This window comes from Sprattus sprattus (genome assembly GCF_963457725.1).
Source record: "Sprattus sprattus genome assembly, chromosome: 7".
NCBI classification, from domain to species: Eukaryota; Metazoa; Chordata; class Actinopteri; order Clupeiformes; family Clupeidae; genus Sprattus; species Sprattus sprattus.
In genome coordinates, this window is record NC_137926.1 from 23,573,223 (window position 1) to 23,595,947 (window position 22,725).

The 22,725-nt window shown below is 42.1% G+C and overlaps 1 protein-coding gene across 2 annotated transcripts; it reads left to right on the forward strand.

Moving 5' to 3' along the window:
* Positions 1-377: 377 nt before the first annotated feature.
* kras (v-Ki-ras2 Kirsten rat sarcoma viral oncogene homolog) lies at positions 378-13,702 on the forward strand. 2 transcript variants are annotated; one of them, XM_080842904.1, is made up of 6 exons: positions 378-408; positions 1,636-1,713; positions 3,104-3,221; positions 5,297-5,475; positions 7,799-7,958; positions 11,478-13,702. In XM_080842904.1, the coding sequence occupies exons 3-6, from the start codon at positions 3,111-3,113 to the stop codon at positions 11,592-11,594; spliced, it is 567 nt and encodes a 188-aa protein (XP_080699030.1). In that variant the 5' UTR covers positions 378-408; positions 1,636-1,713; positions 3,104-3,110; the 3' UTR covers positions 11,595-13,702. The 2 variants fall into 2 exon arrangements, with proteins under 2 accessions (XP_080699030.1, XP_080699029.1); XM_080842903.1 differs by lacking the exon at positions 378-408 and adding an exon at positions 989-1,391.
* The last annotated feature ends 9,023 nt before the right edge of the window (positions 13,703-22,725 follow it).

Sequence of the window (22,725 nt, forward strand, 5' to 3'; positions counted from 1 at the left end):
TGTTACTAAAAAGCACTGAACAAAACAACAATATGCCTACAAGAACTAAGGCTAGGATGAAACATTGGGGTTAAATATGAATGTATGAAGTCTAACTGCTTACAGATGATTAACTATTTGACAATCTGTTGAATATGTGGGACAAAACCCACATCTCTCCTCAGGGAAAATGTAAATTTCCCCAGAAAATCATACCACTACACACCAATGCAAAGGACAAGACCTTTGAGAAGTTGCAGTTGCCGAAGGTTTTTGTGGATTAAACTATGTGCCTATACTGACCCCTTGTGACACATCTTTAACACACAACTCGTTTTAATTGCCAGGCTGATATCAGAAAATAAGAAACAGTTGTGGTCATTCCGAAGCAGTGGTGTCAGAGAGTCAACACTGCCACCAACAAAAAGGGTCAGAATACTTTTTTTCAAAATGTAATAAATTAATTAAAAATGCTTTACACCAAGTCAGTCTAGACTTGCCACGGCAAAGGAGGTTACTGTTTCAAATGTGTAAACTATCCTATAAAAAGGGACGACTGTTAATTATTTAATTTTTGACAATGTTTATTGTGATCAGTAGCACTAGACAGACGAGGATAATGGGCTGCATTATTATACTGTCATTTACCATGAATTACCTTTTGACTGACCTAAGATAAAACAACTATATTTGATAGACCAATGTTCTGAGTCTGACGCATATTGTATAGCCTAGTCTATTTACACAACACGCGATGACTTTGAATTATTAGGTATAGGCTTCGTCAATCTTTACCCTGACAAATATTGCAACCTACTGTTGACATAAGGCCACATCGTCTGCCTTTTGTAGCATGTGCCTACAAATAATGCGTATGTTATTGAAAGGTTATTGACTGCATGGGAGTTGGCCAATCATTTACTCGCTTAGCTGTGACGTCTCTTCACCGCTTTTCAGTTATATTTAGAGCCTATTTAAACCCAGAGAGTCGGTCAATGGCCGACTGTGTGTGCTTGAGTAGGAAGGGGGATACCTCTTGTCATAGTTGTGGACAATTAGTTCAGCAGACACTCTACCAACTACCGACTGGTTAGCGATACAGTTATCAAGCCTATCTCTTAGTCTTGTCAGTGATTTACATTTAGTAGAAACTCCTCAGTGCATCGGCAATTTTTATTAATTTTAACACCCGCTTGTCAGGACTTCCCAGTGAAATAATATCGACGTATGGTGTGAATATCCGCAGGCTGCCAATAGAGGCACTCATCAGAATGAAAGACCGAGCTCTTTTCATGTTTAGAAGAAGCAGTACGATGTAGGCTAATATCCCTTGGTGAAGGCTATGATAAGCGTATTGACTCCGCACACTGTCCTATCGAAAGCAGCTGGAATTAAGAAACTCGGCTCTCTGGGTAAGTGTTCTTTGCTCTACGCTACGGTGTATCCGCCCATATTTATGTACAGGCCAACCTCCTCCGTCCGTCGTGTTGAAAGAGAGAAAGCAGGCCAAATGGGGGAGTACTAGCGAGGGGGGAAAAAAAATCAACTATCTATGTGATTGTAGGCACATAGGCCTATGTGTGTTCAGTGGATCTTCAAATGTTCAATACGCATTTAAGGAAATACTGTTGTAATAGTTTACATTTACATTCAAAGATGGCGAGATCGTGTCAAAGAAGACGACTGAGGGCTTGAGTTATTGGTTCTTCGGACACGGAACTTGGAACACCAAAGGTAAAGGAAAGAGGACAGTGCATTTTTATGCCTAATCTTTCGATTGTTGCATAGTAGTAAGTGACAGTGCGGTTGTTTTACATTTGGATCTGATACGATTTTGTTTCGAACTATCATGTGCAGCTTTGAAACAATATAGTTCTGATGTTACGCCCTGATGTTAAAAGTCCGGCCCTGCAATGCAGTTCAATGCGGTGGTCATGGCGGTGGGCTCACCATATGATTTATACAGCTATGAGGTCTCCAACGTAAACTGAGCATGCCGGGCTGCTGTGTTCCACCCTTTTATTGGCTTAATGGCACAACAAAGGCAATTTCACTTTTGAATAAAAGAGTCGGCGATGCATAGGCCATGGATCTTATTTTACTATAGAAGAAGTCAGGTTCTCCTTCAATGCCGCTTCTTTTTGTTTTATTTTTCTATGCTTTTCGAAAAAATGCTCACGAGGAATGGAGGTCAAAGTATCCTTGCCTGCTAGGTGCAAGTACACGCTATAGTAGAGTATTCTGAAAATATCCCAAGGTAGTCACGATAATCAAATTAAATAATGTGACTAAAAGGGCATAACCCTGCTGGCGAATAACTAGTTGTTTCAGAAGAGAGTCATTCGGCCAATCATGGGTGAGCTTTCGATTTCTCCACGGTTAGAGGTTTGAGGTGTATGAAGGCCACATCTGAAGAAGCAGAAACATTGCATTTGGTGCAGGTAACACGGTTGCTTCTTAAACCAGTTACGTATTCCCTGAATCTCATTTGGTTAGCCAGGAATCTCCTAACACGTTCTTTACAATAGGTTTATTAATGTAAGGAATAGCCTACCCAGTGTAACTTAAACACCATGGGCAATATTGCTACTATTGATCACGTAGGGTTTTGCAGGATTCGAAGTCTATAGCTTGACACATAATAATTACATACGTTGGAGTACATTGAATTTAGAAGACCGTTAAAACAATATTGGATCTTAAATGTTGTTTAAATGTTTTGTTGTAAAACTCCCCTGTAGTTTCAGCCACTTTTTGAGTTAACAATGAAGTGGCTAAATGATGCATGCTTCATGTGGTTTTCATACATCAGCTGATTGTCTTCAGTCATCTGTAAGGTGTGTTTGACTCAGTCTGGTTGATCACATAAATGCACAGAGCTCCTTGAAGACTGGAGGCCTTCAGTAGAACCATGAGCAGACCATGTTTATGTTTATATTTAGGCTACGTAGCCTACATTTGCATCAACTCAACTATAGTCACAGTTCTATGCACTGTGATGGTGCACACACCTTTCAGCTGGATGAATTTGTTGGATAATGATATAATGATCATGTATGCAGTTGTGGACCATGTATTTGTAGTAGACTAAATGCAAACTGTATGTCAATGTCTTTCCCCTCAGGTGAAAAATGACAGAATACAAGCTGGTGGTAGTGGGAGCTGGTGGCGTGGGCAAGAGCGCGCTCACCATCCAGCTTATCCAGAACCATTTTGTGGACGAGTATGACCCCACCATAGAGGTAACGTGTGTGTGTGTGTGTGTGTGTGTGTGTGTGTGTGTTTCTTTTGGTCTGTCAGTGAGGGACTCCGTCTGCTTCACACAAGCCTGGGAATCTCATCCTCCTGAAGCTATTCAAAAAATGTCTTGTAAAAACACCGGAGGTGGCCGGTTTTTCTGGTTGAAAACAGGGCAGGTGCCAAGCCAGCCACAATTTCAGCAAACTAGCCATTCTCTTTCACAGGGACACCCAGACTTTCAAAACCCCACCCACTATTGTTCAAGGATGTGTAGTCTCTGAAGCATGCATTGCAAATAGATAGATTTCCTCAAAGGAAATGGTAGGGGATGAGATCCATAGATGAGGCACATTTTACTTTGGAACTAGTTTCAGGCAACCAACCATTACCCTTAAGCTGACTGTAACACAATCTCTCCACCTCATTATCTTGTATTTTGTCTCTATAGTATGGATTTCTCAAAAAAGTTTTGATGCTGACACCAATGCTACAACTAGATTGCTAAAAGATTTCTTTAGGTTCTAATCTCAAATGTTTTGTCCACATTCATGTTTGACAGACCCATATGCCTCATTATTGGGAAAGGAACCTGATTTATATGACCCCAAAAACAACTACAACACACAGTGCTGTGTAGTATGGGGAAAGGAACACCAGTTACAATCTGCCTGTTCTCACCCAGATTGGCCATAGATCGTTTACATTTTTTTAAATAATAATTGGATATACAGCCACTTGAGAAAGTGGCAACGATTTGAAATGAAAGAAATATGTTATAAAGTAATTAAGTGTGTGCATACTTTCCAGAAAATATCTGATTGATTGAAAATCAGACTTGAGCCACATTTGGTCCGTGTACTTAGCGGCCAACGGATTTTCGTTTTGAGATGAGAAAACAAAAATCGGGAAACGAGCTGTCATCCGATTATCATTAAGAAATATGAAAACTAAAATCGGGGAATTACACATTTACCGTTTCTTGTTTTGATAATAGCAAAGCGGAAAACGAAAAAACGACCCGTTATCTGATTTTCTTTGATGTGCTTAAACATAGAAATCGGGAATTAAAATACTATTCGGAAATCCTCTTTCTCAATTTTGCGTAGATTTTTGTGTTGTGACCCGGAAGCTCAGGGTTAGTAGTTGAAGTCAGACATCCGTCAGACGCACGTAAACAAATATGCAGGTTTTATTGCAGAAAACAGAATAAATTGAATGGCTTGTGGCGATATCGCCGCTCCGTTATGTAGGCCTACCCAGTTTGGAATGACACAGGTTTCTTTCTGAGAGGAATGTGCGGAGGTGGTGTGCTGAGCAGGGGGTTGTCAGGGACTTCTGCCCTGATAGCCAACTTGAATTGCGATCTCAGTCACTGCGCAGAGAGAGTTGTACTGAATGATTACTGTATTGCTGAACACAGAGGCCGTTATAACCATTGACATATCTCTCTCTCTCTCTCTCTCTCTCTCTCTCTCTCTATACATATATACACATGTCTATGGTTATAACACCGGCTACTGATACGTAAATCACTGTGACTGCTTATCACAGAACCGCAAGCACAAGGCTCAACAATAAGAAACACGTTATATTAACCAGGTGTCCACGCCCCCAGCTACTCTGCCAGCCCCCTGCACATGAGCTGCCACGGCTGACCGAGAGCAATGACACAGGCAGGCTACATTAGCGTTCCACACTGAAAAAATTGCAGCGCGCACTCTGCTGACATCCTGAATGTGACTGTCAAGCTCGTGGAAGCAACTTCCGGATCACAACACAAAAATCTACGCAAAATTGAGAAAGAAGATTTCCACACAATATTTTAATTTCTGATTTAATTGTTTAAGCACACGATTTTTGTTCTCCAATTTCCAAATGGTAATGGAGAAACAGCTTGTTTCCAGATTTTGGTTCGCTCATTTCAAAACGAAAATCCGTTGGCCGCAAAGTACACGGACCAGATTCCCCCTGCAGTTTGTTCATAGCCTAAGATGCAAGATTATAGAATACACTGAAGTCATCAAGTAAAGCATTAACTCAATTCTGCTGTCCCCTTCTGCGGCTCCTCCCTCTTTAGGACTCTTACAGGAAGCAGGTGGTGATTGACGGGGAGACGTGTCTGCTGGACATCTTGGACACTGCAGGTCAGGAGGAGTATAGCGCCATGAGGGACCAGTACATGAGGACAGGGGAGGGCTTCCTCTGTGTCTTTGCCATCAACAACACAAAGTCCTTTGAAGACATTCATCACTATAGGTGAGGTGCTACACTCATATATATACTCACAGAACATGTGGGAAAGTGGTACCAAGAATGCAGTTGTGGTAACAGTGAATTTGCAAACATTCCGTTATAAAATGTGAATGGTGTAAACTTAAATTAATAAGGCAGCACATTGTCATCCATGATTCAGTTTAGAATTCTGAATTCTTTCATTCTAAATCAAAATTGAGCCAGTGGCTGAATGTGAAAAATTCATGTGCACTCTAGAAGCACAACCCCCAATCTCAGCTTGAAAGCTTTTTGTATGACCCATTTATTTAAACATTCATCTAACAAACACAGCCAAAAGCCCTCATGACTTCACACAGTTGGCGCTGAAAATAATTGAAGGTTGACATATAATTAGAGAACACAGTACACTAAAATAATATAAGAACAAGTTGATCATAAAAGACTATTGTATAGCTAAACAAAATTGCAAATGTTACGTAAGCTAATTTGCACAATCCACAATCATATCAACCACTTCACCACTAACAGCTTCAACCATATCAAAGGTATACATTGAGAGAAATATTTACCAAAACAAAACACCTTTTTATTTAAACCACTTTTAAGTTCATCAGTTGTAAAGGCAGAAGGCAATTTCATGGCAGAAGGCAACTCTTATTGCCAACTCATGTAGGAAACGGTATTAAATGCCTTCATAAAGATAATATAGCCAATGCAATGGTAGCAGTAATGTTTAGTATTGATATTATTATGACCGTAGTTTCCCAAATATGAACCGCACAGTATATTAACCGCACTACATTATGTTATGTGATTTTATAAAACAAGCCGTATTATTAACTGTATTACCACAGTTTATTCAACGTTACCTTGTGCCATGTAGTTGTGGTGCGAGTGCTTCTAGCGATTTATAAGTTGTATGAAGTAGGGATGGGCCTTCAAGCTAGAAAAACCTATACTTGCACCCTCTCCCCACATGCAAGCAGGCGCGGACACACACACACACACACACACACGCACACAAATACCACCTTCCTCTTTCCCCCTCATAGTGAAAACCATTTCTTGAGCGTTTATTAAGTGTTATGGTGTGTGGAAATGGACGCTTAACATTTAACTCAAATTGTTAATTAATCCCCTGGCGCCCTAGTAGCTACCATGAACGATAATCTTCTGACACGCTTGTAGAAGAAATCACAACCATTGAATTAATGTGGTTGAGAAGGGCAAGAGGGAGTTGGGACTCCTACTTCCTCATTCACCTATGTTACTTTGATAGAGTAAGCCCTTGCCCCATTGATGTCCCCTTATTATTCTCAGAATTGTGTTATGTCTATCTGAAGTCATTTAAACACCTGGTAGTGGTTGCGATCACAGGGTAGGGGTAGTACTGTAGTCAAGGGTATACGCAGGTATACAGAGTATACCCACTTATTTATCAGTCAGCATTGCGTATACCCACTTCTAAAAACAGGGCGTTTAATCCTATGCTGTGTGGGCTGCTTAAAAAAAATGGCATAATTAAGAGTATACCCACTTCTCCAGGGACCACTACACCACTGGGTAGGGGTTGTTTCCTGGTTGAGAAGTTTGTCTTGTTTCTATGCTAGCTAGCTAGCTAAGGAAAGTTTAAATAACTTTTTCGTGGAGAAAACTTTAAAATAGTTTTGCAGAGGTTCATTCTCCATAGCATCTCGTTAAATACAGTACAGTACTCGGGAATACACGACCCCCGGGTGTGAATAAAAATGTGTTATCTATCTTTTATTTAGTTTCATACTTATGAATGTGAATGAATCAGACCTTCTAAAGTTAGCTTACATAGCTGAAAACAAAGGTCAATGAAGGTCAAGGCCCGTGAAGACGTGGTCCAGTGATGACTGACTAATGTGGAAACATCAGTTTTGTCACCAGAACTATCGGTGTAGTATATAGTTTTTGTTAACAAAAACAAAAGTGCTTGTTTAAACAATAATGCATTTTGGTTTTCTATACAAGTCTGGCATTTACTGTACCTACATTTCTTTAAACTGAATTAAAAACGATAAAATTCTTAGGAATAATCTAAAAAGGTATAGAAATATAATTGACCACAAAAACTCCACATTGCAGCTCTGAAACTTCCCTTGTGTTAGACTGTGGTTATAGGAGCAGTACATGTCATTTTTGGAGTCAAAAGACAAGATGCTTCCAGATATGAAGCATGTCTCATCCTGACCTAATTCTGAGAAAAAATACGGTTTCCCCAAAAATGACAGTGGTAAAAACCTTGTTTGTTTTAAACCTTAAAGATTGTTTTCTATTGTCAAGTAATTTAAGAAGTGTGTGTGTGTGTGTGTGTTAGAGAGCAGATAAAGAGAGTGAAGGACTCTGAGGATGTCCCCATGGTCCTGGTGGGGAACAAGTGTGACCTCCCATCCCGCACCGTGGACACCAAGCAGGCCCAGGACCTGGCCCGCAGCTATGGGATCCCATTCATTGAGACGTCAGCCAAGACGAGACAGGTATGGGCAAACAGTTAGTGACTTGCTGAACTTGAATGGAACAAAAAAAAACACAAGTTAATTTATTGTGTGCCATTTTTCCCCCATGTGATATAGGGGTTGGAATGTTTTCTGAAGTGGATAGCTGTCTTTAAAGGCTAGTGCTTACATCCAGTACTCTGTAAGCCAAATATTAAATAGAAATGAATGGCTTTATTGGCTAAGATGTGATTCTCATAAGGCTGGTAAGTGCAAAAAAAAGGCCACAGCTACACACTTATCAGCCTACACAGATTCTCCCCTTGACTTAAGTCTATGATTTGCGTGACAGGAAGGTAGTAACGTGCTTTTGGCAAGCAAATTCAACATCTGTGCATCTGACGTAAACACAATTGATGCCTATTCTGCCCTTGACGCTACATGCATCTGAGGGCTGAAGTAAGTCGAACACCACTACAAGGTCAAACACCAAGATACAAAAGCACAATATTCGAGTGTCAAATTTAGGTTTTCATCTACTGAAATAACTGTACATTGTTTCGGTTAACAGTGTAGTATACTGTAAAATATTAGGCCTATGTCAGGGTGTGTTACATTCCTAAACAGAAAAATACAGATTGATCACAAAAATCACATGATCTTGTGAACAAGCTTGGTAAAAATAAGTTAAATTAGAACAAAACCCACCAACATCAATTAAAGATGGAAAAGAGCTCACCAAGTGCAAAGAACACATCCGTGTGAGTGTTTCCTTATTTGGAAATGCTGGAGCTTACAGACGCACACTGAATTCAGCGATTTCAACTTGACTGTGAAGCCATCATCCATTACACTTGTGCAGACGCCTGGACAAACAAATTTCAAGTCAGAGTAATCATCCACATTCTTTTCTGGTCCTCATCAAAATAATCAGTGTTTTGTCTGAACTTGCATCTGGTTCAGTTCATAGGTTGGTTGGTATATAACGTGCATGTTTATGTACCTTTTTACACCTCAAATACGTCTTTCTAAAGGGCCCCTTCGCAAATGTATAGTTTGGCTAATTTACTTATTTGTTTATGTGATGCATAGAAACAAATGTTTTCATTTGAGGTTATTCGTAATACAGTTCTCCCATTGCTCGTAATCAAAGTCTGAATAATATTTTCCATGGATTTGAATGACCTTCATGAGGTTAATGATAGTCCATTTTCCACGTTTTCGCAACAGCCAAAATAAACGTGCTTGTGACTCAGTCTACTTGTATTGCAAATTAGTCACAACTATTTCATGAGTCCTCCTGAAGTTCTAAAGTTGAGGTGCTATGAGCATGATTGAAACACACAGTGGAGAATACGCATAACTGACATGCGTCTGGAATGGGAGAATATGGCCCTAAGCGGGGTGAGGACTGGCAGAGAATGTGGATGATTACTGTGGCTTGAAAGTTGTTCATCCAGGCATCTCCAGAAGTGTATTTGATGATGGCTTCACGGTTAAGTCTGTAAGCTCCAGTATATTCAGACAAGGTCGTTACGCTCGTGGCCATCTTTTCTGTTTTTGATATACCCTTCACACACACACATGAGTTTTATTGAATTAGACTAATAATCACTGTGGCACATGTGGTATAATGTTAAAAATATGCTTACTGCCAACATGAAAAGCATTATGGCGTTTCGCTTTGTACTGGCACTTGACTTACTACCTCCCTCAGAAGCAAGTACCTGAAAAGCACGCAAGTCAAGGGCAGAATGTGTGTAAATGATAGTTGCATCTGAAACACATACACTTATTATGAATATGCATTTGGAGAGTGCTTAGCTACATGCTTGTGCACATGGGAGATTCATGCATTTGTTGCTGTGGTTTTTATGTAGAGTGGCCATTTATTCCTGCAGCCATAAACCGTTTCTGCTCATTATACTCCCCAGTCCTCATTATCAGGGCCTCATATTGTCTATAACCCCCCCCCCCCCCCCCCCCCCTCCCCAACACACAAGCCTTGAGAGATAACATTAATAAGCACACAAATGAAATATTTCTAAATGCTTGTGGCATTCAAGAGATTTCGTGATAATTTATTCAGCAATAATGGATTTGAATGGACTATTTGACTGCCTGGCACCTTTTACCTACAAACAAGCTTAAGTGGATATGGAAGACGCAGACTTGATAGGGTGGTTGGTGGTTGCACAGCGATGGACCGCTGGCCTCCCAGATTTGTGCTGGCATTTGCGCTCGCTGGCTGTCGGGGTGGCCCACTGGTAATTGATGGGCACATAGTTATCGCTAATGAGGTGTTTTTATTCATGGCCTGTCGTTAAGGTGGTGCATGCTTTTTCCTCGCAGAGTCATTTTCATATACCGGCATGACCATTAGGGTTATGTAATGACCGAGGGTGTTGATAAATCAAGCAAAACAGTCTTTGCAAGGAATGGAAATAAAAATCACATTCATAGCCATCATTTCTCGGGGTGATCGTTGTGTTTGTGCAATAAATAATCTTGGGGGAAATGGGGTGTGTACGCGTGTGTGTGTGTGTGCGTGTGCAGAGATGTCACTCAGTTTATAGTGGTGCTCATGCTGTCTATTTCTGCAGTCAGATCTCTCTCTCTCTCTCTCCCCCTCTCTCTGCTTCTCTGCAGTGCTCAAATCTGATCTTTGTGAGGGGTGGGGGGCATAGTGATCCATCTCACTAAATTTCTCTTCTCAAGACTGTAGACACAGAGGTGTCATTTGCAGCTGGCGCTATACTTGGCATCACAATAATCTCTCTTGCCCTTTAAATGCCAGTTCCTCTGTCCTCCGCTCCTAGCCTGAGCATTTTAATTGATAATCAGTGTGTTCATGTCGCGGAAACAGACAAACCCAGAGCTCCAGAGGTTCCCTTTCCACTTTTACTTCACCCATTACTAGCACTATCTGAATCCTCTGGAAATCTTCTGCAATCACTGTGTGTGCGTGTTACAAAATTGTACAGGAGTTGTATAGTCAGACCATGGGGATGTGAATACAGTATGAAGTTACTTAATATGCTTTAATAAAAGACTTCGCAAGTGGCGGGTCCTTTATTTTAAAATCCCTCCTCTCTAGCCCGGAGGCCATATTGTGCCACTGGGTGTTCCCTAACATTGAAGGGAGTTATGTTTCACACTGCAGAGAGTGGAGGATGCCTTTTACACTTTGGTACGGGAGATCAGACAGTACCGGCTGAAAAAGATCAGCAAGGAAGAAAAGACTCCACGCTGCATCAAGCTAAAAAAATGTGTTGTGATGTGACGGGGGTAAGTGTACGCAACCGCCCCCCCACCCATCAGGTGACGGGCCAGGGCCCGACTTCAATTGGGGGCAATTCTGGGGCAAAAGGTCGTGGGGCTGTCTCCTTACTCAAGCAATCTCCTGGGATCTGATGGGCGGTGATATGGTGGAATGGAGCTTAATGATTCGGGTTTTTAATTTGGTTTCTCCTCTACAGTTTGTATTTTCTGCGGGTGGAGGGTTACTGATTCTCAGTGTCTCATTGTTTGATATCCATGTTTTTTTTGTTTTGTTCCCAGGGTGTTGACGATGCGTTTTACACATTAGTTCGGGAAATCCGGAAACACAAAGAGAAGATGAGCAAGGAGGGCAAAAAGAAGAAGAAGAAGTCCAAGACAAAGTGTATACTTATGTGAATAATGTTTCCCTTAACAGTATGGCATCAGATGGAAAATGTCCCAGAAATGCATTTTGTACACTACACTAAATTATTAGCTTCTTCTGAATACAGCAAGGAATCTATCCCCCCCCCCAATTGTTTTCTGGAAATAAATAAGCTTTATTTCCTGTTCGGTGCCAGTTGCCCTAAAGTGTTGGTCCTCCATCACTATTTTAGCATGACAGGTAGTATTTTGGGTTGGGGTGGAAAGGGTATTGATTTTTTATTTGTATTATTATTATTATTAATAATAATAATATTATTATCATTAATAATAACAATACATTGTTTTTGTTTTAAACGAAAGAATGACTTAAACCCAGTGTCACCCCTTGATTCAAAATTATTAGAAATGGGTGTTTTTGTTATTTAATCTGAACACATCCGTTTTTCTACTGCTGGAAAAGGAGTTTTTTTAATCAGCTTAAAGGTGTAAGGACAAATCTTGGGGAGGGCCAACACTTTCATGGGTACATCCTTATATCCCTAGCACTGTGTACTGGATACGCCCTTTTCAGGAATGTCAAGGACTCATTATGGCTTGCTGTTTTCAATATCTAACTTTCGAGGCTTTGATCATTTCTGGGTGGTGATTTTTTAAAATTTTATTATTATTATTAATATTATTATTTGCTGAAACCCTTAAAATGCATGTTCTCTTGGTAGACATGTTTTAATTCTGTATTGTGCAGCCTTTACAATGTCCGGTGATTAAAGTGACACGGCTCAAGTCGGCTATGCCTCAGTGTTAACTTTACTTCGTCTTGGCAAGTATTTGATGATAAGGAGTATGATGAAGATTATGGTAATAGTAAGATGATGATGATGATTGCAACGGTTTGGAAGATGAGATTCTTGAGAGGGATAAGGTGTTCTTGCAGGTCCCATACCCTCTGCTGGGACGGGGCTTCCACTCACCTGCATTAAAAGCTCAAGATCAAATCTGAAGGGATTGTCCACACAAGCAGCAGAGAGTGAAAGCATCAGGTCTTCCACCAGTCTGACTGTACTGGGGAGAGGTTCTCGGGGTTCGTGTAGAAAAGAACCCTCTTGGGTTTTAGCCAGTGTGTGTCCTTTGGAACACACCAAAATGGCCTGAAGATGGTGCATGAGATTTCATTTGTGGTCTTTTTTTTTTTGTAGCAAAAAGGAAATGTGAGCAACTCACTCCATAACAGTTTCAGATAGTATGTAGATGTAATTATGTTTTTTTTGTTTGTTTTTAAAGTTCTTTTCGCTGCCATTGAACTGTTATTTACTGTGTTTTTAAAACCCAGAACAAACACACTCATTTATATCAGCGTATAGATTGCTGATTGTCTAAAAGCAATATATTTTCACCAAATTCTCTTTGTGGATCTTCCTGGGCTGCCTTCTGTGAGATATAGGGTTTAATAATGTATTATATTTGTTTTACCCCAAAGGATTGATGTTTAGGAACGTCTAACTTTAAATCTAATTTTCCATGTTCTGAGGCCCTTTACCATTGCCTTATTTGATTCTTTGCGAGCCACACAAAACATAACGGCCAATTTAACTGTAACAGTGAAACTGGATGATAATTTTGTAAACAAAGTGCTGTACCCATACTATTGAAACAAAGACAGGTGTTACCAAAAAAGGATTCATTTTATCAACTTGATTTTGTAACCTACTTTCCCATTTTAAGGTGAGATTGATTTACAGCATGAAATTTCCTTTTGACATTTTTAAAAGTGTTCACTTGTTTCTTTCTTTGACTTTGTGTGCCAATGCCAGATCTCTCAAATCAGTTAGTTACATCTGCAGTGAATTCAAACAAACCTTTGTACAGTTGTGATACTGAAAGATGCATATTTTGTAAATTGTGCTTCATTTTGTTGTGTGTCGAAATGAATGTCACTTATAGAGTTGAGAATCCACTTTATCGTGTTTTGTGAGGGGAGTGAGTGGTTACGGTCTTGGAGGCACAAATGACCACTGTTCGACATGTCTTTGAGCAATGCTCTGTGTGGTGACCCCAAAATCAGACAATTGTTTTGCCACGATTCTCACCACTCCTACGTAATGTGTAATAAAGCTGAAGAAATAAAAAAATTAAAATGGCTCGCACTTGTGTTTTTGCACTGAGTTGTCTTATATGTAAGTGAATGCTTCTCCATACAGTTTCCAAAAATATCGTTGGTTTTAGACCTCTGTCCTATGAACATCATTGAATGATTACAAGTTTGCCTGCTTGCCTTTATCTATATGTCCGAACGTAGTTATGTGAACCCATTGTCTTTTGCACTCAGATACTGAGAGAATGAAGTCCTTACAACAATTAATTATCAGCTTTCTTTGTAAAATTATCATTTTTAGAATTATGTTCCCCAAACAAATTGACAAAGAAATCCATTCATATGCCATTCTTGTCCAATTAAAATACTTGATAGCTGCAGCTGTACATCTGAGATAAGAACTTTACCCTCCTTGGGCTCATTGTAGGCTTAGAGCGATTTAGGCCAGCTTTGAATTAACACAGTTGTCCACATGGGGGCACTGTTTTATCTCGTAATGGTAGACTTTCAATGACTGTTGAGATAACAGGTGTGTGTGTCAAATTGAAAATACTCTGAATCTACAGGGATCCTTATTTTAAATCAATTGATATGTGCTCTATGCGGTCCTTTGCAGTAAAGCTTGTGTTGGCTTATTGTCTCTATGCATAGTTTTTATCATATTGACATTAACTGCCTCAAATTATGGTTAATTTCACATTATAACACATTGGTCGACATTTAAGACTGACAATAGCTAACAGTTGGATTTACTAACCAAAGATGGGCATGTTGTTTGTGTGTTTCACTGTCTGCTTCAACATCAAGGTATTTAAATGTATTCTGACCCAAGAAATTGACTTTTCTTGGTCTGTAAATACAAAAATGGCTAAGACTACAAACTCGTCAATTTGACAGACCATTGGCTGACTTTTGACACAAGAGCACGAGAGCGCCATCGAACAGAGATGGCCATGTCTAATCACTATACTTCCGCGCCGCCTCAAGCTATCAGCTCAGAGGTGAGTGAACACCTACAGTCACGCAGCCACACTCCTGCAGTAACGCTGCTAATTACCATACAAACAAGGTGTTGCACGGGATTAACTTCCTGTTCAAACTGCCCATTAACCTTCGCTTAGAACAATGAGGGCAGGGGTGAAGAGGGCGAAAGGGGTGTCTGTTAGCGACAAAGGAGGAAATAAAAGTGGAGTGATCCATTAAATTATGCAGAGAAGGGTTTTTCACCAAGACACCATCGGGGAATCCAGACGGGGAGCGAGTAGTAAAGGAAACACAAGTCTGAGCAGTCTTCACAAATCCCCACGTCCCCTGGGGCCCGGCTTAGGTCCGGGTATGTCAGTCAAACCCGCCGCGACGCTGTAATCTGGCCCTGACACAGGCCAGTCTGCTGGTCTGATAAAGTGCTGAGAAAAAAAAAGCCCGCATCCTAGCCAGAAACCAATCCCTCTCCTCGCGGAGCCTCTGGTGGGAAGAGAAGAAATAGAATAGAAATGGAAAATGTTTAAGACTTGATAACGGCCAGTCTTCCCTTAGCCTTATGCAACCCAAACCTCTCAACTAGAACAGTACAACCCTTCCCTCTGTCAATTCTTCCTCTCTTTTCCTTTCGCTCTCGCGAGTGTGTGTGTGTGTGTGTGTTTTCTTTTTTTCGTGTGTATCTTAGGCTCTGTATATAATTTCCCATTTTACCCTTCATCTGTTGCGAATATAGTCACTCACTAGGGCCAGTCAAATGTAGAGGTGAGACTGTTTGGGTTGCCTGTCGTCTGATTTGGGTCTAGGCCTCGTTGGTGGCAAGGGGATTAAAATGTTCCTGTTTTAATGAACCCTGGCTGCCTTCGCCTGAGGCAGCGGAATGTAGGGCGAGAAGCGGTGTGCGGACCGGTAATGAGTGCAGAGCCCGGTGTCATCAAACAGCGCAACTGAGGAGAGTCTGATAAAGCGTCATTTTTAGAAACATTAAATAGCCTGTGTAAATATTCATGGAGGTGTAATGAATTGCCTCAGCACGAACACTTCATCTTGCCTTGAAACCCTGCATGTTGCCCAGCTATTGCAGCGAACCATCAATCAAAGTGGATGCACACCTGCACCTCCAGGTGAGATTCGATTGGTTATGAATAAAACACGGGCGCTAGCGATTCTACCCCCTCTCCAGGTAACAGCGGATGTATTAGAGTAGGTTCGGATATTCCATTGTCTCTATGACCTACCAGGAGCCTGATAGTGCGATTTTCACTGAGTGACATGCTAAATGACTTCGCATTTACATGAGGATCGTTGCGCAAGTGGTAAAGCACAGCCTACATGCCCTGTAAATCACATAGGCCTACCATTCTATCTACGAAAACAGTAATTTGCAATGCATACGTTGCTGAGATGGATGATGACCTCGGAGAACCTTGCGCTTCAAACCGTGTAAACAGACTATTCAAAGCATTCTGTCATAAATAGGCTATCAAAGGATGATCAAAAACAAAACAACAAAGGCATAACTTTCTCTGAGGCGCTAGCCTTCTCACACCCAGCGGTGATAACTGACGGCTGTATTCGGTCTATATGTTTCGCCTTTGAGTCGTGTTGCTCTGAATGTGGGATTTAACTTGGATGCTTAGGGTAAGTCACGATCTGAGCGGATAAAGAGAGTGGACGGGTGAGGGAGAGGGGGGCCAAGTAGAGGTCCGCCTCAAAAGGGTGATTCATACCAGATTCATCACAGCAACAGGCGGGACATCCAAGGGGTTTATTACCATCATCAATCACTCACTTCATCTATCTGTGCCCCAGCGCGTGGACGCTTCAGCAGATCCCTGAACGTCCTCCCCGCTGATGTCCGCCTGGAAATTGACACCCTCTCGTGCACACAAACATGGTGCCCACGGCCACGAGCCACGGCTAGACCCCAGATGGATCGACTTGGGACCCTGGAGTCCTGTGCCACCAGGCGGGCTCCTCATCCTGCATGCTAAGAGCGAGTTCTCTTAGCTGCCCTCTGCCTTCGCCGTCTCCCGGCAATTTGTTGCGGTGAGGGAGCTCAATCAGAGTGAAACGGTGGAACGATCCCTCCCGCTGGTGCTTGAGCAGTAGTCTACCGCAGGGGACCGCATTCACTGGCATATTTCAAATTAAACTGTTTTGGGGTTGTGTGGGTTCCAATGCAAATTATAATGCTTCAAGACAACCTTTTGTCTCCAAAAAAGCAGGTTACTGTCAGTGTTGCCATAAAATCAATTTGAAATTGACTAACCGAATTTTGTTTGCCAACACATCCTGGCTCGCTTGAGCAGTTGCTGATGGTGTTACGCCTGGGAGTGGAAGTTGTGGGCAACTCCCAATGTGTGAAAACAATCTTTCTCGATTTGAAGAAACATTCACTTTAAACCATGATATATGGTATCTATTATATTTCAAAGAAAATTCTCATCCATGCAAATTCACTCTTACACAGCTTAATATCATTTCAACGTCACGTTTTATCAGCGTTAATGTTTAACCTCAGCTCTAAACACAGGCAAAGTAAATTCATTTAGGATTCTTTCGTATTTTGTGTGTTCCTTGGAGGTAAGAGTGAATGACGCTAGCTGCAGCCAGGAGAGTGCCAGCGGAAGTAAAAGTGCACGCGGACTGAATATATAAATTAGCGGCTGCAAAATGTTTACCCAAACGAATGGCTGAAGGGCGCGTCACCGGTGGCGGCGAGAGATGCCGTTTCTAATGTGACTGCCTGTCAGCTCCGAGATGTTTGGATAATGGTGGTTTCCCTGGCGACAAAGAGAACAGCAAATACATGGAGGTCGAGGGGGGAGAAAGAATAATTTGGTCCCTTGTTTGTCGCTAAAAATGGTGTGTTGCACTGAAATTTCTCGTGTTAGCACCACGATTTCCTTATTATTTGGACGCCTGGTAGTTTTGGTTATTTTCTTTATTTCACTCCCTTTTTCAGGTAGAATATTCCCCAGAATATTCTGACCTTTATCAGATGTGACTTAATATATAAATAAATAAATCAAGAAGAAAAAATACATCGTTGGCACATTTTCTCTCAGAAAACAATAGCTCCCACAAATTGTTTCCCTCAATGAATGTGATGTTTTTGTAAATACTTTCCCGTCTGCCTGAAGGCTTCACAGACCACCCCCTGAGTGATAATTTACATAACCACAGTGTAGGAAACCCTGGCACTGCTTGCTATTACATACCAACAAAACAAACACACACACACACACACACACACACACACACACACACACACACACACACACACACACACACACACACACACACACACACACACACACACACACACACACACACACACACACACACACACACACACACAGACACAGAGAGAGGGTTATATGAGGGTTGTATGTTTAATCCTGCAATCCTGCAAATTGCATATACGTATGTGTACACATTGCCATGCTAGTTACAGTCATCATCCTATGCTCACTACTACACTACACTACACTGTACAACACATGTTGAGTATAGTGATGTATAAGATCGATGTATCAGATGAATTCCCTGTCTGTCTGTGTGTGTGTGTGTTTGTGTGTGTGTGTGTGTGTGTGTGTGTGTGTATATGTGTGTGTGTGTTTGTACGTGTGTCCAAGCGTGCATGTGTGTGTGTTCTTGCGTGCTTGTGAGTCTGTGTGTGTGTGTTTAATCTCTTCCACATTCAAGTCATGTCACAGGCCAGACACTCCATTGTCAAGAGACGCTTTCATCTGCTGGCTTCAAATGTGCCTGTCATCCAGTCCAATTATACAGAGAGAGATAGGTATTGTTACACTCCAAGGATTGATTGAAGACAAAATAGAAAAGTGAAGAAAGGAATACTGACTGAGATTCAAGGACTCACACATACACACACTCTCTAGCACACGTACATGTACGCACACACACACACACACACACACACACACACACACACACACACACACACACACACACACACACACACACACACACACACACACACACACACACACACACACACACACACACATACACACACACACACACACACACAAAGGCACACCACAAATGAACAAGACACATGGCACATAATGTGAAAACATGCAACAGTATGCAAGCACACAAATATTTTGCAGGGATGCGGTCTGACATGTGGGCTTAATATTGTGGCTAGCACTCCACACAAGAACTCCCGTCATACTCAAGTTTTGGGAGATGCCTTTCAAATCAGCCTTTGTGATGTTTTATTTATGAAGAGCGTTCATTCTAGCTCAGACCACATTAGGCACTGGAGAAGGGGGGTGAATGAAGACTAATATCAATATAATGTGACAACCCAACAGGGAATGAGATCTCAGTCTAAAGAATCTCATTATTATTTTTTTCCACCTCTTTCTTTCAGTGGCCTGCACACATGAGCCACATCATTTCCATCAATTCTGGTCTCCAGTGATTGCAAGGGCACCTGTTGTGTTTGGATTTGTAATGGCCTGTGGTCTGATGGGAGAAGCCCATTTTCTCCTACTTTAGCCCAGCTCCAGCCAACAGATCATCACATCTATCGAGATCCCGAGCAGAAATAAATACCACAGTGTCCACTGTTTTACATCCACTTATAGACACACACATACACACACACATGTAGACATATAATCACACTCACATTCAGACATACAAGCATACACACATTCAGACATACAAGCACAGGCACACAAACATCCATGCCCAGTCATACAGACACACTCACAAAGATGCACAGACACATTCATACACACATATACACAAGCAGATGAGCACACATGTACACACAAACACACACGACAAGCACGAGCATAAGGACAGACACTCACAGCGCCTCTCCAGCCAAATGCATGTCCTTAGCCATCATCAGACCTTCAGGTGGACCCGCCTGAGATTAAATTCCTTCATCTAAAGTCTGCTCCCATCCAGGCATTGATTTACTCCACAGCGTCATTTTTTTGGTCACCATGATGCATTTCTGCTCCAGGTAATTACTCCCGCGCTCACACCAGGCTTCTGAGAATGGATAAATTGAAGCTTGGCAAGCCCTGCTGCATTAAGGTAATGTTCATTAGGATTTAAATGCCATGGTTTGCATATACTTTAGCGAAGGAGTGAGGTAAGGGCAAAGATTGCCCCGTTAATGCCTTGTTTTTGTTCTATGATTCAAAACGGGTAATTATGTTTTATTTTCATGTGCTGGAGGTACTTATTAAATTATAATGAAGACTATAGAAAAGACACTCTCACAACCTGTTAATGGACACATAGTCAAAACATATGCTTTGAGTTTTGCTCAAATACACACGCATAAACAGACATACACACACAGGCATGAAAAACACATGCATACACACGCACTCACATGCACAAACACACACACACACAAACACACACTTATTCAAAGGCGGAAAAGTGTCACTATGGAAACAAGAGGAAAGATTCTAAACGGTAGCTCTTGAGGAGACAGAGTAAAGACAACAAGAAGGAATCTCCAGTACTGCATGTGGCTTAGGCACAGCAATTTATATCACTATTTCTTTCTCTCTCTCTCTCTCTCTCTCTGTCTCTCTCCCTGTCTCTTGGTCTCTTTCTCTCTTTGTCAGTTGGATGGATTCAGACTTATCTGACTGTCACATCAGAGAATCCCCCTCTTCTTATTGCTCTTGTGGCTGTGTGTGTGTGTGCAGTGGGGGAGAAGTTGTGCAGCAATGTCGGAGTGTAACTCACATTATATCAGTTTTACAGAGGGGATCTATTTTAATAACAGCTGCCAGAATCTTGCATTAGTGATTAATGTAAATCTAGATAAAATGAGGCAGAGCTGCCCCTGTGGTAGAGCCAGCGGATAGAAATATGTGTGTGTGTGTGTGTGTGTGTGTGTGTGTATGTGTGAGAGAGAGAGAGAGATAGAGAAGCAGAAACATACAAGAGAGAGAGTGAGAGAGAGAGTGAGAGTGATACAAGAGAGAGAGTGAGAAAATAATTGAGCTGTGTGTTTGTGTGCAGATGGAGGCAGATTGAAAGGAGGGAGACAGCTTAGTCTCTGTGTGTGTGTCTTGATGTGATGAGATCGAAAGAGAAATAGAGGAAAGAAAAGTGTGTCCTTGTGTGTGTCTGTCTATGTGCTGCAGGTGGGGTGCAATCTGCTCAATCCTTTCACTGAAAGCAGTCTCACACCATTGGCTTAAAGGTATCTTTCCTCTCCTTTGGCAAGGGACTCCCCTTGTTTTTTAACCAGCTCATCTGTCTTTAATAACGATCCCTTTCAGGACCATGGACAGTGGACCCCAACAGGTCCCAATGCATGTATAGAGCTTGGCGTTTACTGATTGGCCATGTACAAAGGGATAGTGCTGTTCTTTAATGGTACAGTTCACCTCCTTCTTTCATAAATAAGGTTAGCTAGTGTCACAGTGAAGGAGGGAAGTTGGCCATGTAATGTATGAGTTTCCTAAAAAACTGTTTTTGCTTCACCACTTCAGAGCTAATGTATTTTTCTGACCGCAGGCTTCGCTCCAAATGATGACAGTTGGGGGGAGATAGATAGCGTTCAGACATCAAGAGGGGAAGGGGGGTTGTGAAGGCGAGAGAGAGAGAGAGGGGAGGGGGAGAGAAAGAGGGAGATGGAGAGAGAGAGAGAGAGGGGAGAGGGGAGAGGGAGAGCGGGAGGGGGATGAGAGGGAGAGTGAAAGCAGGAGAGTGTGTCTAAGAAGAGATAGGAAGAGTGAGAGGAAGGGAGAGAAAACAGTGTGGCAGGGAGACAGAGAAATGAGGGAGGGAGATATAGAGGGAGGAAAGACAGAGGTAGAGTGAGAGATATACAGGGGAGCAAGTCTGAAAGAATGAGAGGGAGAAAGGGAAAGAGAGGAGGAGAGAGGGAGAGGTGCAGACAACGGGAGGGGAAAACCTCATCTCCAGTAAGGATGATGTCAGTGTCTGCAGCTGAGCCCCCATCTCTGCCTCAGTGTGCAGCGGACTCACTTCCTCAGCCCCACTCAGGAGCAGAGAGGGGGAGCGCCCGCCAGAGAAAGAAAGACTGGAGGACAGAGAGAGGAGAGCAGGGAGATGAAGAGAGAAGGAGCAGAGGGTGAAGACGAGAGTTGAAGAGGCACGAGCAGGTGTGTATGTCCAGCATGTTTTTTTTTGTGTGTGTGTTTGTCACTGAATATTCACCGATTTGTAAAATGCCTGTTAGCCTGTCACGCTGTTTGTTTAAGTTCTCTGAGGGATAGCGAGCCTCTGTGTTAAGGGGAATGAGACCAGCTTCCTCAGGTTCACCTTTGTGTATTTTGAAGGCACATTCTACCTAACTCTCATTCTGCCTGGAAGATTTTTAGGGGAATCCTTTACTATTTGAGTCACTCACTGTCAATGGCCAGGTAAAATGCTCAATTAGAAAGTCAATTAAAATGAACCTGAGCCTTTTTTTAAACAGTCTTCTCCTGGGAGGTTGAAACTGAAAAAAAAAATGGGAAGATTAATGACTTACTTGACAAGTGAGCTGGTGACAGAGTTAGGTGAGGTTGGACAGGAAAGGGAAATGGCTGTCCCCTTACCTGTGTGATGAGCTGTGTGTGAGCGAGGGTGTTGTCTGTGTGTGTGTGTGTGTGTGTGTGTGTGTGTGTGTATGTGTGTGTGTGTGTGTGTGTGTGTGTGTGTGTGTGTGTGTGTGTGTGTGTGTGTGTGTGCGTGCAGTGACTGCCATCGTTAAGTGTCCCTTATGTGTCGGACCATAGTCACACAGCAAAGAGGCCTTGCAGAGATGACACAAGTGGCCAGAGACAATAGAATTACCTTGAGGTGTGGCTGGTGTGAGATCAGGTCACTGTATTCCTCCTCCTTGACAAGAGGACCCGGTGGATCTTTCATGGGTATTGGCACAGTGACCGTGAGCCAAAACGCTCTTGACCACTTGTCACAAAGGCACCTCATTAGGTCGACTAAGCACTAAGCACGTCTAGTGAGCCCCAAACAGACTGCCTTTCGATGTGAAGGAGTTACAGCAGATGCGGCAGAGATATTGAAACCGATAACCGACCAAGCAGCACACCAAGGGCAGAC